Source organism: Pocillopora damicornis, chromosome 5 (assembly GCF_964200805.1).
Source record: "Pocillopora damicornis chromosome 5, jaPocDami1.2, whole genome shotgun sequence".
NCBI lineage: Eukaryota > Metazoa > Cnidaria > Anthozoa > Scleractinia > Pocilloporidae > Pocillopora > Pocillopora damicornis.
Window position 1 is genome coordinate 20,704,473 of NC_142674.1, and position 16,442 is coordinate 20,720,914.

The 16,442-nt window shown below is 39.5% G+C and overlaps 1 protein-coding gene across 1 annotated transcript; it reads right to left on the reverse strand.

Annotated features, from left to right (window-relative positions):
• Positions 1 to 10,506: 10,506 nt before the first annotated feature.
• Positions 10,507 to 14,481, reverse strand: LOC149045885 (uncharacterized). Its single transcript, XM_089205972.1, has one exon. The coding sequence runs from the start codon at positions 14,479 to 14,481 to the stop codon at positions 10,507 to 10,509; it is 3,975 nt and encodes a 1,324-aa protein (XP_089062098.1).
• Between the last annotated feature and the right edge of the window lie 1,961 nt (positions 14,482 to 16,442).

The following is a 16,442-nucleotide window of genomic DNA, read 5'->3' on the forward strand; positions in this document are numbered from 1 at the left end:
TTTATAAAACCCTTGTATAAATAATTCTTTTTGCCTAAAACGTTTTTGCTTAAAAATTTTCTCAAACAAGAAATTCAATGAAATTGTGGTTTTGAATCTTCGGCTGGTTCCTCTGCATCCTCACGATGGTTTTAAATAGATACATTGCCGTGGTGAAACCTTTGAAATACTTGACTTTTATGAAGCGCTGTGGAGTCATTCAAATGTTTTTTTCATTTTTGAGAATTCCTTCTCTTTTCTCTCTTACTTTTTCTTTATTGTCGATTGGACTCAATTCATACGAAAATGCGATGACCATCGTCGGCTATTTGTATTTGCTTTTCGAGATAAACTTGTGCGTAATGTTGATCTTTTTTCCTTGCACCCATCAGTTTTTTGTTCAATTTACAATCTGAACTCTAGGGATCGCACTGTAGCCAGGCAACTGAATTTTAATCATCGGATCGTTAAAGTTCAAACTCAGAACAAATCAGCTGTAAAATGGGTGGTTTTGGTAACGTGTGTGTTTCTATTGCGTTATGGAATATTCTTGCGTTGTAGTTTATAATTTTTAACTAGTCATAAATGTGGTAACGATTTTTATTATAAAATAAGTCTGCAAGTTATTAACTCCGGAATAAACCGTAAAGTTTACACTTTCTTCAAGAGAGATATAAAGCAAGAATGCAAAAAGCTTCTCTTCAAAAGGCGTCGTTATTTAACAACAGAGTAGTTCCGACGCAAGAAAAACATTAGCTGATGCATATACGTGAAACTTTCCTAGATTCCGAGGACTTCCGGTTCGGAACAAAAAGCTTCCAATGAAACAAAGACAAGTCTCCTGTTAAAGAGAAGTAGATTTGATAAGACCTCATATTGATTATTTTGAGGCCGTACTTTTCTGGAGAAAATGTTTTTTCTTAAATTAATCATGTAGGCTAGCATGTATCTTGGTCCTAGAAACGTCTGGTTCTTATAGCTGTGAGCTTGCGTTTTATATTTTAAAGATTCAGAGTAAAGAAAATATCATTGTTCTCCTCAATTTTGCTGTGTTTTTTACTGTATGTTCTCTTAAATGTTTTAGAGTATTAAGCTCTTGTTGATGAATTACGTGATAATTTTGAAACGATAAACACTGGAAAAAAAGTGCTGAATTGCCTGACTTTTCGTCAACGACAGTCGATTTGCATTCGTGCAACTTCCCCATCAGCTGTCACGGTTTAATTTCATGAGGAATTGACGATCACCTTAAACAGTCAATGTCCACCAAAGATTCATTGATATATATCCTTTTAATTTCCCTGTTTTCATTTGGAAATTTTTCACATTTGGTGGCACTTTTTATTCTATGAAAACTTATCTCGGAGATGCTCATTAAGGAAGACCTTCGCTCGACTAAAAATGAACTACTTAACAAATATTCAAGTTATGTAATCCATCGGTCGTATGTCAGGAGAGATTGTCAAAAGCGAACGCTTTTATGGAATTTTACAATTACGTTTTCTTGATAAGTCTTTGTGAAATGCTTTTAATTCCTGCTCGTGTGTTTAGCAAACAATTTTTCAAAGAAAAGTGACGCACTTGACCCACAAGTATTTCACATGATGACTTTTAAAACGAGTATGAAAAAGAGTTATTTGGTTGCAACTGATACAAAACAAGCTGTAGATAAATCTATTTTATTAGACGTTTTGGTGTGTAGCATCGCTGAGTATTTTTCCGCTTCCGAAGTGCTTTTCGACTGAACAGTGCTTAAAACGTTTTAAACTTAATAATAAAAGGGGGCGATTAACACTTAACACTAACCGGTAATTTTGAAATTATTGCTATTTGAAATATTTGTTGTTGGCTAAGTTTCATTAATTCGCATCTTATTTGCACTATCATGCTGTACCGATAGTCTAAAAAAAAGACTGCCCGAATTTTACTTTAATTAAAACACACTAGAAGATAAAGTCAAAAATGTCCCGCTTTTGTTATCAATTTCTGATTGCAATTGGTTTATTCTTCTTGAAAACCTATAAACAGACGTCAAACTCCGTACACGAAGCGTCCGACAAGAACGTTGTTAAGTGATGGATGTTTGCAGCCTTGAATATGACTTAATTAAACAGCATATAATTCCCTAATTAACTATTGGTTGGTTGGTTGGGGCCAGATGGTTGAATAAAAACTCTATGTAAACACAATTAAATTTCGTACCGTTAAAACCTTTCAAAACACTCTTGGCTTGACCGAAGAAGGCAACTGAAAAGTCATAGACAGCCATTTCGAAGAAATTCAATGGAAACGTGGTTTTGGGTTCTCGGCTGGTTCCTCAGCATTCTCACGATGGCTGTAAATGGATTTGACATCTTCCTCGTCTGCATTAAACGTCACCTTCGCACCAAAACCAACGCATTTGTCGTGTCTTTAGCAGTGGCTGATCTTGGTGTTGGAATGATTGCTGTTCCTTCACTTTTTTTCTGCAGCCTTGCAACCGAATGCACTCCACGCTCAAAAGAGGGATTAATTGTGACATATGTAAGGGTATTCATTCTTTACATCTCTGGAACAAATTTGTTTAGTTTGGTACTAGAACCTTATGTTGCTGTTGTGAACCCTTTAAAATATTTGACTTTTATGAAGCATCGCCGAGTCATTCAAATGGTTCTAACATCTTGGGGAATTCCTTTTCTTTTCTCTCTTCCTTTAGTGTCGATTAGACCTAGTGGAATCGATCTTGCCAGGACTATGCTCGGCTACTTGGGTTTGCTTTTCGAGATGATCTTATGCGTAATTCTAATTTTTTTTCTTGCATCCATGTTTCATGTTGTATACTCAAGAGATCGCATTTTAGCTAAACAATTACGGTTTAATCATATGGTGGCTAGAGCTAAAACTCAGAACAAGGCGTCAGCGGTAAAATGGGTGGCATTGGTAACGTGTGTGTTTCTATCGTGTTACGGAATAATGATGCGTTGTAGTTTATTATTTTTAACTGGTCAATCATGTAACTATTTTCATTACAAAATACCTCTACAAGTTATTAACTCTGGAATAAACCCTATAGCTTATGCTTTCTTCAAAAGAGATATACAACAAGAATGCAAAAGACTTCTCTTCGAAAAAGCGTCGTTAATAAACAACAGAACAGATCCCACGCAAGAAAAACAGAGTAGTTAAGGACAGCCATTAAAAAGAAATTCAATGGAAACGTGGTTTGGGGTTCTCGGCTGGTTCTTCTGCATCATCACGATGGTTGTAAATGGATTTGTCATCTTCCTTGTCTGCAATCAACGTCAGCTTTGCACCAAAACCAACACATTTGTCGTTTCTTAAGCGGTGGCTGATTCTGGTGTTGGGATGTTCGCTGTTCCTCCTCGCTTTTTCTGCAACCTTACAACTGAATGCACTCCACGCTTTGAAACCTTTGAAATATTTGACTTCAATTTGCAGCAAAATTTATTTTGTGGTATTTTTTTTTCTTTAAACCATTGAAGCTGACTTGTATTTTGATATAGGAAACATCTGGCTCTTAAAAATATGAGCTTGCCTTGCATAATAAAATAAAAAGAGTGAAAACATATCATATTCCTTGTCAATTGATGTGTCCGGTTTCGTAACAGATCGCTTGATCCACGCGTAGTTCAATCCGACGATACCATACAAAATATGGTTAGAATCTTAACGTTGACAAAGAGCTGTGTGCAACATTTCGTTGGCATAGTATCCGTCCATTCCTAGATAGAGGTCGTGCTTCGAGGACTTTCGACCTTTAACAGTCCACTTGAAGCCTTGACCTAAAGCAATTTCTTGCCTAGTTTTACTATTGATCTATGAACGAATATTTTGCAAGGAAGCCTTTCGCAACAATCTTCAAGTTTGTAGTATCGCTTATGACCGGTGTAGCATCTGCATCGTCCAATTTTCTCTCTCCCCCCCCCCCCCCTACAGGGGATAAATGAGACCAGTCCCATGGAGCCAAGTTTTGTTAAAGAGAAGTCAAGAGAGTAATTCAACAGTTGATATTCTCTTGAGAGGTTGAAAGAAATGATCCTCGTGAGGATAAGCGCGAGGTTGTTGGTTGATGTTCGACTGCACGTTTCTTTCTCCTTTCCTTTTCTTTTATCTTTGGCTTTCACCCTCTATTAGAAATTGGAAAAAATACACCTATTACTTCGACTGTAATTTTCTTAGTCGAGGCAGGTGTAGTTTGAAATAAAGGAGAGACCTCTATCGCGAAATTGCAATGGAATCGAAAAAAAAATGAGGCGATTCCAGGAAGATCGAGCACGCTGATAGTTAATAAAATGGAATGGAAATAAATTAGATTATTTGGAATTTAGCAGTGGCTCTTCGAAGGCTAGTGTTCGTGGGCTGTCTAATTTGAATCTGGACAACGATTTTAATAACCGGAGAGTTATCTACATGTAATAGTTGTGGTATTGCTATGGTTGCTGCGATATTTTTACCTCTTTATTAGGGTCTACTAAGTCTTAAAAATAGCCAAGTATTACTTACGATGGCAAAAAACTAACCGGAAAGCTTGTCGTTGGTATTCAGCCCGTTGTTCAAAGTCGGAAAATTCATTTGAGTTACAAATCATTTAAAAAATTAAAATTCATGAATTTACTATCATTCTTGCACGTGGAAAGAGCTTACAAGCTAAAAAAGAAATTCAGCGTCTTTTTCAGCCACTTTGTGGCCAAGAAAGAGGTCATTTCAACCTTATTAACTTGGATATCGTTAGTTCTGCGAAAAGCGGCGATTGTTCCTTTAAATCTGCAGATCAGAGTGTTGCAAATTTCGACGGCGCGAATTGATGGATGATACTCTGTTCCGACTTTTCCCAAGGTGAATAACTTATGTATTAATACACATTGGATTCAAGTACAGTGTTCTTGTTGTTGTTGTTACCGTTGAACATTAAATTACAGAGTGACATGTAGAAGGGGGAACTTATCAGACAGTACAGCACGTGCGCTGTAAGACAAACTTCTGTCTATTCGTAGCCGCCATGACAGTTTTTATTAAAACCAAGTGACTCCTGAGGCAGCAGCAAGAACTCTGTTCGTTCATTATTGCTGTATTGATCGCTTATTTACTTATTCAATTCCTATTTTAATTTTAAACGTATTTATACAATACACACATCGTGCTCAGAGTTTTAGTATTAAGGTAACTGAAGATGGTTTTGGTAATTTTAAGACACAAACCCACTTTTATCATGTTCCCCTGAAAATGGTATCAAAATATTATCAAATTATTCTTAACATTTAAAGGTTTTTTTTTTCATGACATAAATGGTTACCATAGTAAAACTACAGCCTCGCTTTTGCCTTTATTCGCTCGGTGACCCCTATTTTATGTATATAAATGCATAAGCATGCTACGATTCACCTTTCTGGGCGCTTTCTCGTCGGAAGAAAGGTGCTTAATCAAGGGGGTTCTTATTAACTAGCTATTAACCTGTTCTGATTTAGCTGTAGTTGAAGTTTAAAAAGATACAAATAAGTGTCAGTAGCAACAGGTTTTCCTTGTATCCCTGTTATCTAAGAAAGGAAGTGAGGCAAGAGGAGGGTGCTTATTCGACGTTGGAAGGGGGGTGGTTGTTTCATATGTTGGCCAAGGGAGCGGGTGCTTATCCGGGGGAGGGTGCTTATTAGAATGTGGACTCTTATTCGAGGAAATACGATACATGCAGTTCAGAGCCATCTTACTTTACTTCGATGATTTATTAAGGTGGCTCTGTTTTCAAGGAGACAAATGAAAAGTGTGGGAGCCAAGATCCGACAAAAAGAATAAGTGATTAAAAGTATCTATATTTGTTCGTCCATAGAAAATTTGCTCACCATGTTTGAGATTTTGATCAGGATAATAATGATTTGCATTCACAAATAAAGAGTTCTCACCAAACGATAGGCATGCGCACATTAAAAGTTTATTTTTCTTTAGAGGGGCGTCAAGCAAACACGAAAAAATTTGAAAGTAAAGAAGTGAAAGGAAAGAGAAGAAAAGCAAGATTCTTTCTCACCAGGTTAGTTACTTATTACCTTTGTGATAACGAATTAGCTATCCGTGCTTTTATGTTTGGTCTGCATTGAACGCTCGAACCTTGATTAAGTGAATGTGTGCAATTCAAAACTAAGCACAGTCGAAAACGAAAGAAAATCACAAACAAGAAAACAACTTCGATTTCTAGAATTGTTAATGTTTTGGATACCTATCAAAAGATTGTTTTTACAGTCTCCCGTAAGGCTATCTAATTTAGATGGATTTAACTGGAAGTTTAAAACACGGTTTCTGTTAATCAATTGATTCTAAGATTAACTTCAAGGACTATATGCTGGAAAAATCCTCAAAAATTCATTTGAAAGCAAATTTTCATCAATAGCTTGAATTGTAAAATTTTTGAACAGAAATAGGTTAAGAAGAATAAAGAACTCGGAGCCGAATGATAAATATTTTGGCTTTTGAGGAGAAAACCAAATTGAAATAGACCGGTCCCAATTTGATGCTTTTCAAGTTTTCCCTGGAGTCCATTTTTTCAAAAATGTACACACAAGCATAGGTCGGGGAGTGTGTTTATTTCCCCTCTCTTTTTAATTGTTTTGGTAAAAATAAGACCTTTTTGCCGTGCAGCCTGATTATCAACTGGTTAGCTCTTGAGGCTAAACTAAAGTCAAGAAGTATTTTTCAAACACTGGTCTTTCTCTAAGTCTTTTCAAAACTCGTTTCTGTATCCATTATAAGTCTTATACTCTGATGATGTACGTTTTCTAAATTCGAAAGTTTTTAGATAATTTCAACAACAGTCTTGAAGTCTGATTGCTTTTGTTCAGGTTTCTACTTTAGGTTTCCTAATTTATTTGTTATCTTATTTTATTTAAAAAGAAAAAAGCATTTTTTCTTTTGGAGCCTTATTGTCAAATGTATCAGCTTTTGACACAATAACCAAACTCGAAGAGTTTGCCTCAAAAATTGATTCTCTAGAAGTTTTTTTCCCCATAATTCATTTATATATTTTAAAATATGTGAGTTGATCCACTGATACATTTCATTTAAAAAAACGTTTGACGCCTAATTGTCAAGTGTTTTAGCTAACAAGGAGTAAGTCTGTTCCATAGTTCTTTTCTTAAATTCGATTCAGATTTCATTTGCTTTTCAATTTTCTTTTATTCAAAACTAGAACCTCTTTAAAACCCACGACACTTGATTATTTTAGCTTTTGTGATTAATTCAAAAGAAAACTTGGAGTCTAATTGATTTTAAAAATATTCAAACTATTGAGACTAAAACCAAACCCTAGGAGTTTACTCCAAATATTAGTATTCCCCAAATTATTTCACACTTAATATCTATATCTCTCCCCAACCAAATTCAACACACACCCATGAATTGAACTTTCCCTGATATTTACCCAGTGTCATGTTTTCTTTTGTTTTTTTCTCTGATAACAACTTTTCTAAAATAAACCTTTAAACTCCTGGGCCTAGTTTTATAAAGGTCAGAAAACGCCAACAAACAGATAAATTGCTATCCAACAGATAAGTGACAGCAAAAACGTACTGCACTATCCACCAGATAAAGATTTATCCACTGGATAGCGATATACCACCTTCGAACAACCGGTGACTAGGTGGAGAGGGACATTATTCGTTTATACTCTTAGGTGGAGAGGAACAGTATTTATTTATACTCTTGGGTGGAGAGGGACAGAATCCATTCATACCCTTGAGTGGAGAGGGACAGTATCGAATTATACTCTTGGGTGGAGAGGGATAGCATCCATTCATACTCTGGGGTGGAGAGGGACAGTATCCACTTATACTCCTCGGTGGAGAGGGACAGTATCCATTTATACTCCCGGGTAAAGAGGGACAGTATCTATTTATACTCATGGGTGAAGAGACGCAGTGTAAGAATTTTATTGTTTTGCCCAAGCACTCAACATAATGCCCCGGCCAGGCCTTGAACCCAACCCTTAGGATCAACCGCGTTTCCTGTAGAGAGGATGGAAGCTTGCCGTTAGGTTCTCTTTATTAGCGTCGCAGGACGCCCGTTTCTTAGCCCGCCGTAAGATTTGAGAGGAGTCGGGGAAAAGTTTGCCTTGGGCCTGGTTCTAATAATGAGGTCACAAGTGCCAGGCCCCTTTCAGACCTCTGGCAGGCTCGCGTTGCTTAAGGCCTTTTATTTCCCGGCGGCCAAAGAAAAGCCCGCGCCGAAGCGATAACAATGATGGCGTGCTCGCATAACTTTCTCCATTTTTGTTAGATATCCAGAGGTCGGCTGATTTTGTAGATTGAAGTGTCTCGCACTTTTTTACGATACCGTGGTCACGTCGTTTTTGTTTCCAATTTTGGGGCACGAAATGCAAACTTTAGGCATAATTTTAAAGGACACCTAGGTCTGTAAAACCAAACTCTTAACGTTACCTGGTCAGAGTTGCAAGAAGGACTTTTTAAAGTTGGTGGCCTGGGGATGATTTAGCTGCATTCACTTTAGAAAGTAAGTTGAATTATAGAGGTATTATGATTGGTAAAACGTTCGCCTTTTCACGGCGACTCATTTTCTTTTTTTCCAGGAAGGAGATTGCATAGTTTGGAACGTCAACCGCTGTTCACAGCAATTCTTGATTTTCTTTATCCGGGTAAAAGGCCTGGACGACTTACACAACCAACACACGTAGTATACCTCCGAAAAGCCATTTTCCGTTCTCTGCTCAGTTGAAAGGCAACGCCTGTAATCCATTATAAGTGACCTCGGCACGCTTATACTCAAACTGCGTGCGTTTCTTCTGTGCTCTGGCTGCTGCTTGTATTTGTTAACGTCACTCATTTTATATTAATTTCAACCGATTCCCGCTTGGAATTATTGTCATTTGAAACATGTGTTGTTCTTGGCCAAATAGAGGCTAATTGTCACTAAATAAACACGGAATAAACCGTAAAGTTTACGCTTTCTTCAAAAGAGATATATGGCAAGAATGCAAAAGGCTTCTCTTAAAAAAGTGTCGTTAATTAACGACTGAATAATTCCGACGCAAAAAAAACATTAGCTGATGCATATACTCAAAACTTTCCCAGATTCCGCGGACTTCCGGTTCAGAATCTATTCGTGATATATTAATTCTTATCTTTATTGCTGTTCAGTTAAAAAGCTTCCGATGAAACAAAGATAAGTCACTTTTTTAAGGGAAGTAGTGTTAATATTACATACGTCTCTAATATTTAAGACCACATATTAGTAGTAATAGGAAGTCAGTATAGCGCCAACCAATGAGAATCGAGTATATCGCCCATGTGACCAATATAGACCAATCAGGAAGCCGTGTTCAAAAATGACGTCACGAGCTGCCTACAAGCCCTGGTAACGAGTGAAAGGAGCGCGCGCGTGGGTGTGGGTGTGGGTTTGCAAGCGCGAGGAGATAGGAATCTGTGTACGCGTGGGTAAAAAAAGGATTTTTTTTTTAAAGTAAGTAAAAACGTGGCACAAAGAATTCTCTCAACTGTTTTTATTGATTATTAAAACACATGTTTCGGAAACCTCTGCATACAGCGGTATCCCAAGGCGAACGATAATAATCTTTCATAAAGTTAAGAATGGAGTTGAGATAATATTCTTTATCTGAGAGTTGAATAGTGAGCGTGGTTATTTTTTCTTGGTAATGTTTTTCGAGATGAAAGCGGTCATCTCGTAGTTTTTTGATCATTTTTTTTGTTTTTTTATAGTTTTTTCTTGGGTGACTCCTTGTCATGTTTTCACCTCCTTGTTGCCATTTCGGTCCACAATCTTCGGAAGGGGTATATGCCTGATGCGGGAATAGTTCCTTTGGGTTAAATGAGTTGAAATTTCTCGATTTCAGAGCGATGAAACCAAGGTTGTTGTGTCCAGCGTTTCACTGCATCGTCGATAGGCTGAACATTGGGAATGTAATGGATGTCGATGCTAGTATTGTTTTTATCTGTAGGTACGACGAGGAAATAAGTGTGTTGTAGTTCGTTGTTTGTACTGTAGAATTTACAGCGATAAAGTTCAAGATCAATACCAAGATCGTTATCTTCATCATCCGTTCCAACTATGATTGTGTTGTAGTGAAGTATAAACGAGTAGTGAAGTTGCATTTTATAGGTATAGGGAAAGATTGAAAGGTGTCACTCCTCCTCGACAGTTTGGGAGTACATGAATGATGGATAATGAACCTTTTCACCTTTTTTTTGCCACTTGGTCCATAATCTTTTGAAGGGATTTTTGTTTGATACGGGAAGACTGTGTTTGGGTTGAAGTAAATGATATTTTTCAATGATAGAGTGATGGTACCACGGTTGTTGTGTCCAGCGTTTCACTGCTTCATTGTTGAGTTGAACATCAAGATCGTAATGGACATGGATGGTTGTATTGTCTTTATCTGTAGGGACGATGAGGAAATGGGTATGTTTTACGTGAATGTTTTTGTCGTAGAATTTACAGGAGTAAAGTTCGAGGTCAAGTGCATCATCATCATCATGATCTGCGTCGTTCATGATTGTAATAAATTCGAATCGGTTACGAGGCGCATTTATAGCCATATGGGAAAGATCGAAAGGTGTCATGATCAATGACGCGCTTGTCAAACACGAGTTTGTACGTTTTGTCTTGGGGCACTGTTTTGATGGTTTTTGTAGCGGCGCATCTTGTGATCTTGTGAGGATTGTGAAGTGTTAGGGTGCGAGGTTCTTCTTCGTCTTCTTCGTATAAGATTTCGTCCAACACTAAGTCTTTCATACTGTTGAAATTGAGGATTTTTTGTCCACGTACATTTAAGGTGAATCCTCTCACTTTGCAACATTGGTTGTCTTTGAAGGTTTCGTAGGCGTAATTCTTAGGTCCAGCAGCAACGAATTCTGTAATATGATCTCCTTCGTCGAGTTCATTCGTGAATTCGCCGAGATAATTTCCGGTGGGAATGGACGATTCAGCGGGTTTTTTGGTATAGATCACGGAATCTGTGTCAAAATACAGTACTCTTTCTTTCAGGGTGTCAAGAGCATCGTATAGTTTTAGTCTTGCGTAGCTGGTTGTGAAACATGCAATAAAGATGTTGACGTTGGTTTGAATGGGTTTGCATTCATTTTCAAAGGTGTGGTACACTTCTACCATTTGTTCATTCGCTATTTCAATTCTGTGTACGACTTGTCGGTCGTCTGTGATGATGTTGAAGAATTCGGACGGTTTGACACACGTGGTCACTTGGGTTTGGTTAGGGCGTTGTCCGAATTTTCCCCAGAAAGAATTCAGCATTAGTTTAGCGAGGGAGCGTAGACCGGGATTCTTTTCGACTTTGGTGGGATCTAGTTCTATGCCTTGGTGCGCTTTGTAGTCATTGAGATAGGTTTGTCTTTTTTCCTCGGTGTCACATTCGGAAGGCCATCCAGAAGCCTGTTGTTTGAGTTTCATGAACGTTTTTATGTAGGGGGAAAAAAGTTCCTTGGAACGTTGTTGGAAGTTCCAAACTTCGTAAACGTACATGATGACGTACTTCTTTTCGATGGCTTTCTGTAGTTCCAAGGTTGTCCACGTACCTGTGAGGCATCGTTCCTGGGCAGAATGGGGGCACTTGTAGCTTCTTTCCAAGAGGGTTCGTTCTGTGTTTTGTTGCGCGCATGTTCTGCACAATGGGAAGAGGAGTTTTGAGTCGTACCTCCATGGTAGAACTGGATGGTAGAGTTCATAGGGTGGTAGAATTGTGCATTTTATCAATCCGTAGTATCGTGAGATGTCTGTGGTTCCTGGTTGGTCAATGAACTCGGGATGACAGGCGGGGTATTCGCATTCCAAATTTGCACACGGGTACAGTGATATGATGTCTCTGTATTCGATCTTTTCATTCTCGTTGTCGTCAACGGCGTGGTGTAGTTTTATGGCGTTGGTGCGACCGCCAAAGAAGGCGTCTCGTGGATGGAGAGGGGGTACGATGTCTAGGTTTTCGACGAACGCTTTTAGTTGAGGATCGGTTGTTTGCATTTCATTCCATTCGCACTCCCAGATTTCTTTGACGTGGTAACCTAAGGCGGTAAGTTCATTGATTTTAGTTCGTGTTTGTTGACGAACATCACGCATAGTTTTATTCTGATGAATGGGATGTCTCTTGTTACGATTTGGGAAGCAATCTACACAGCCGTGGTGAAAACAGCCTTGGAACTCGTAGACGGTATGTGTTTGCGCGTCGTAGCCGTCTACCAGGTAGGTTTTGGTGCCATTGACTATTCTTCGTTCGCCTTTGTTTCTGGCATGGGCAATGCGAGGCAGATGGTTGGTTTTGTGGAGTTTGGATTCTTCCCAGTAAAGCCATTTTAAAGCAGCATGAGATTGGGTGTGATTCGGTCTCCATCCACGTACGGGTTCGATGGCAATTTTGTTTTTGGGCATCCAATTTTTTCTGTAGGCCATATTACAGGCAGAGGCAATTGTGATGCAATGCACCATGGGGTTGAAACCGCAAATGTCGCGGAACTGGGACTGAAACTTTGTGCACCCCTGTTTCAACAATCTTACGTCGGATTGACAGTACGTCAACAGTTCGTGTTGGAAATTGAAAATGTATCTTTCGGATACTTTCTCGTTGTACCATTTGTGGAATTCTTCTTTTCTTTGAGGGGACATTCCATCGGGATCGTAGTAGGATTTGTCGGGCATGTACCCTTCGTAGATTTGGTTTTGTTGAGTGTTGAAGAAATGTGGGAAGAAGCCTTTCTTCAATTCATTGAGGCCGAATGTTTTAGGGAAGTTGGACAGTGCCATGGGGAAAAAGTTCATGGAGTCGATGAACTTGAGGTTGGGTAATTCCAGACTGAGGATCTTGGCACCACTGACGATTTGTTTTAGATTGGTAGTGTGCTGTTTGTAAAGTTCATCGAGGATGAAGTAACCGTCGTAGCCTTTGAAGTTATGTGCCACTACGATGACTTTCTCCACGTCGTGTTGGTTAGCCAAGGAATGAACCCATTGTATGAAATCAGATACACAGTCTTTACCTTCGAAGGTAAATTGTGTGTCGTTTTGGTCGGTTTCTGCGCACACAAGGTTAGCCACATGATTGCCTGTGTCTTGTTGCGCTTCGATATCGAAGTAAACGAAGATGGTGCGTTTTTTGTTCTTCTTCTTCTTTTCGTGCGTGACGGGTTGCAGGTAACACTTGTGTTGAAGAATGTTGACTTCCTTTCCACAGCTCGGACAGCGCTGTAATCCGCAATGTTTCATGTGTTCTTCTGCATTGGATGTGAAGATGTGGGAACAGATGGAACATTTTCTGTGGGAACGACACACATTCTTTTCTCCGGGTGCTACAGTTTTTCCATTGGCCTTTTGAGTCAGATGATTCGTTTGGCAGGTAACACCATAGAAACGACGGTTACAGTGTTTGCACGGTAGTTCGGGTTTTTCAGTGTGTCTGAGAAGCTCGTAGTCGCGACAATGGTACTGAAAGCAGGCGTGACATTTGGTTCTATGGCATGAGTGATGACTGTAGTCTTCAACCGTGTAAGCTTTTTCGCATCGAAGGCAGTAATAGGTAGTGCCGAAGAATCCGGGAAGTTTGGTGACGACGTCGAAATGCCCATCGTGCATCAGCAGCATGATCTTTTTTGGAGCTTCAGGTCCTTTGTGAACGATAGAATGGCCATGTTCGGCAGATATGACGACGAACTGGTAGTCGCACAATACGATTTCGAAGAGGTTTATTTGATCTAATCCACAAGGACCTAGTGGAACGCGTGATTCTTCTTGTAATTGCTGCGCCAGTTGTTTTTGTAACGGCTTCCGGGAATCTTTGATCGTTTTTACTTGCGGGTGGTCATCCGCGATGGCTTTTGCGACAACAATAGCTCGAGCACAACAAAGTTCATCATCATTCATGATTCGAATAACGGAACGTTTGGCTTTAAGAAAGTCACCGTAATTATCGGTGCCGAAGATATGGCGTTTGCGGTTTCCTTTGGGAAGACCGCTTCCGGGCGGTGGCATGGTGATGTGCGTGACATCTAACTGCAAGGTATCATCCATTTCAAAATTTTCATCGGAATTGAGGAGGTTTGAAATATTACTGAGTACCTGTCTTGATGCACCCATCGGATCGCGCCATTGTTCAACGGATACGTTGGCTGACGTGTGAGAATTACGGAGTCTGTTGCTTCCGATGTAAATTTGAATGCGATCATGATCGGGTAATCCATCGATTAATTCACGGATACTGTTGGCGAGTCCTTCTTCAAAGGCTCTTATGATGTTCTTTTGTCCAACGGGGAAGGTACTCTGGGGGTTTTCCAACTTGAGATGGTAAGACGTACGTTTGATGCCGTAACTCTTCGCCGCCTTCTCTCTGAACAAAACTCGTTTAAAATTGAAAAATCCTTCACTCCCGCCAACACTACCCCCGTGTTGTTGTTGTTGTTGTTGTTGTTGTTCGGTAGTTTCTACCGCTTGCAATAAATCTTCATCCGAGATATAATCTCTTTCTAAAACTTCATCTGGAACATACTCCATGTTTGATCTGAAGTGAACTACTTCGTCTGACAGTACAAAAATTATAGCAACGGTGAAAAAGCATAGCGTCAGTATTGCGCGCTTAGCATAACGCCAGATATTCCTCATTCAGTAATTTTCCGATCACGCGTACGGAAAAAAGCAAGCGCGCGCACTCTTTCGTAAGTACGAACGAAAAAAACAAGAGTTGGAAAAATGATGATTTTATTTCCTCCTTTTTCGTGTGGCAGCTCCTAGCTAGAGCTTTTTTAACACCAAAGGCTGCACCTCCTCCGAGAGCCCCTAATCCAGGGGCTTTTCCACCAGCAATCAGTGCAGGAAGAAGTGCTGCTAAGGGTAAAATTACTCCTTTTTGTCTAGGTCGTCTTCGTCTTCTTCGTCCTCTCCATCGGGTTTTTCTTCGAACCATAATATCTCTGATTTTTTTTGTTCGCGAGTATATCTTGAGTGAATAATAATGAGGAAGGTGGATGCGCGTTGTTTATATAGCGAATCGACACAGAGGCTTATTTACAATTTCAATTTTCTTTTAGCAGCGATAATATGTCTTGATACCTTTTCCAGGAGTGATTTTCTACCGGGAAGTGAATCGATGGCATTCACCATTTTTTGATCCGCTTTCCATTTGTCGCGTATGTTGCTGGCATTGGAATAATCTATATCGTGCTGTTTGGCAATTTGGTCCAAACGATTGATACCAGGATCACCGCGTGCGAGTCTTTTTTTGAGAAATGTTCCAGGGCCCAGGTATTGATATCTCGACCGTTTCGAGAGTGAAAAAGGATGGAATTCAAGTCCTAATTTTGCAATTTTTTTCTGTATGTCAAATGTCCTTCCTCTCTTTCTTCTTTTCGTCGATTCACGCAGATTGTATCGTTTTCTAACCATGATAAACGTGCGACTAATTGTCGAAACGAGAAAGGGTGTCGTTTATATACCGTTCAGGCATCAAGGTCAGCTATTCGTGGACGCGTTTAATGTATATATTTTATTGCTTTGTCAAACTCTTATTGGTACAAAAAGAAATCTTGATACGTTTTAAAAAACATTCGGCGTTACAAATAAGATGTTCAAGTTCCCTCATCACTTTCGCTATCATCAAACGATAATTGTTTGGCAGCGGAACCTAGTTCACGTTTCCGTTTTTTCTTCTTTTTCCCAGAAGGATCCCAACTTGTCCATCCTTCAGCAGGTTTTAACTGTTTCACTTCTCGGGGTGTTTTTTTTTTTTTATTTGTAGTGGTTATTTTTCGCATTTTTCTCAAACTTTTTTGGAGAATATTTTGTACATCTAGTTCAGGTTCGCTTTTAGCAAATGGCAATACATCCCACGGCACGCTTTTGCTCGGGGGTTGCTTCGTGGGTAACTTGAGGGGAATTCTCGGTGTTTTTAGACGAGGTGTTGTCACCGGTTCTCGTTTAGGTGCTCGTTTGGGGGTGACTTCACTCAAAATCCGTTTCAACAATTTCTGCTGTATGGGAGTCACCAAATCTCCTTCTTCGTCTTGTAAGGCTTCGGCCAACTTGTTAGGATCCGCACTGGCCGAAAATGCAGCGGGGAGTTGTCTCAATTTCTTCACGTAGAGTTCTATATCTGGATCGAGCTGCTTGATGCTCTGCTTTTTGAAAGCGGCACTCATATTAGGATTGTTTAAAATTTCCATTTTACGAGTCATAAGTTTAGCCGCTGTATCCAAAGTAGGATCGCTGGTCAATTGTCCTTTGAAAAGATTCACCAACGCCGGGTCTTCGGCAGGAACCATGTACATTTTCTGATACGCCATAGTTTTCTCTGTCTAGGGGCAACACGTCTTGACGACTGTGGTTAAACCATGCCACAATTTTCCGCCTTTCTGTTGAATCAAGGATTGTCTTCTCTTTTTAAGCGATACGGATCGATTTCCAATTTGTCTCAGGACGTGTTTATAAGGTCTCAATCGAGCCATGGTGACGGGTGAGAC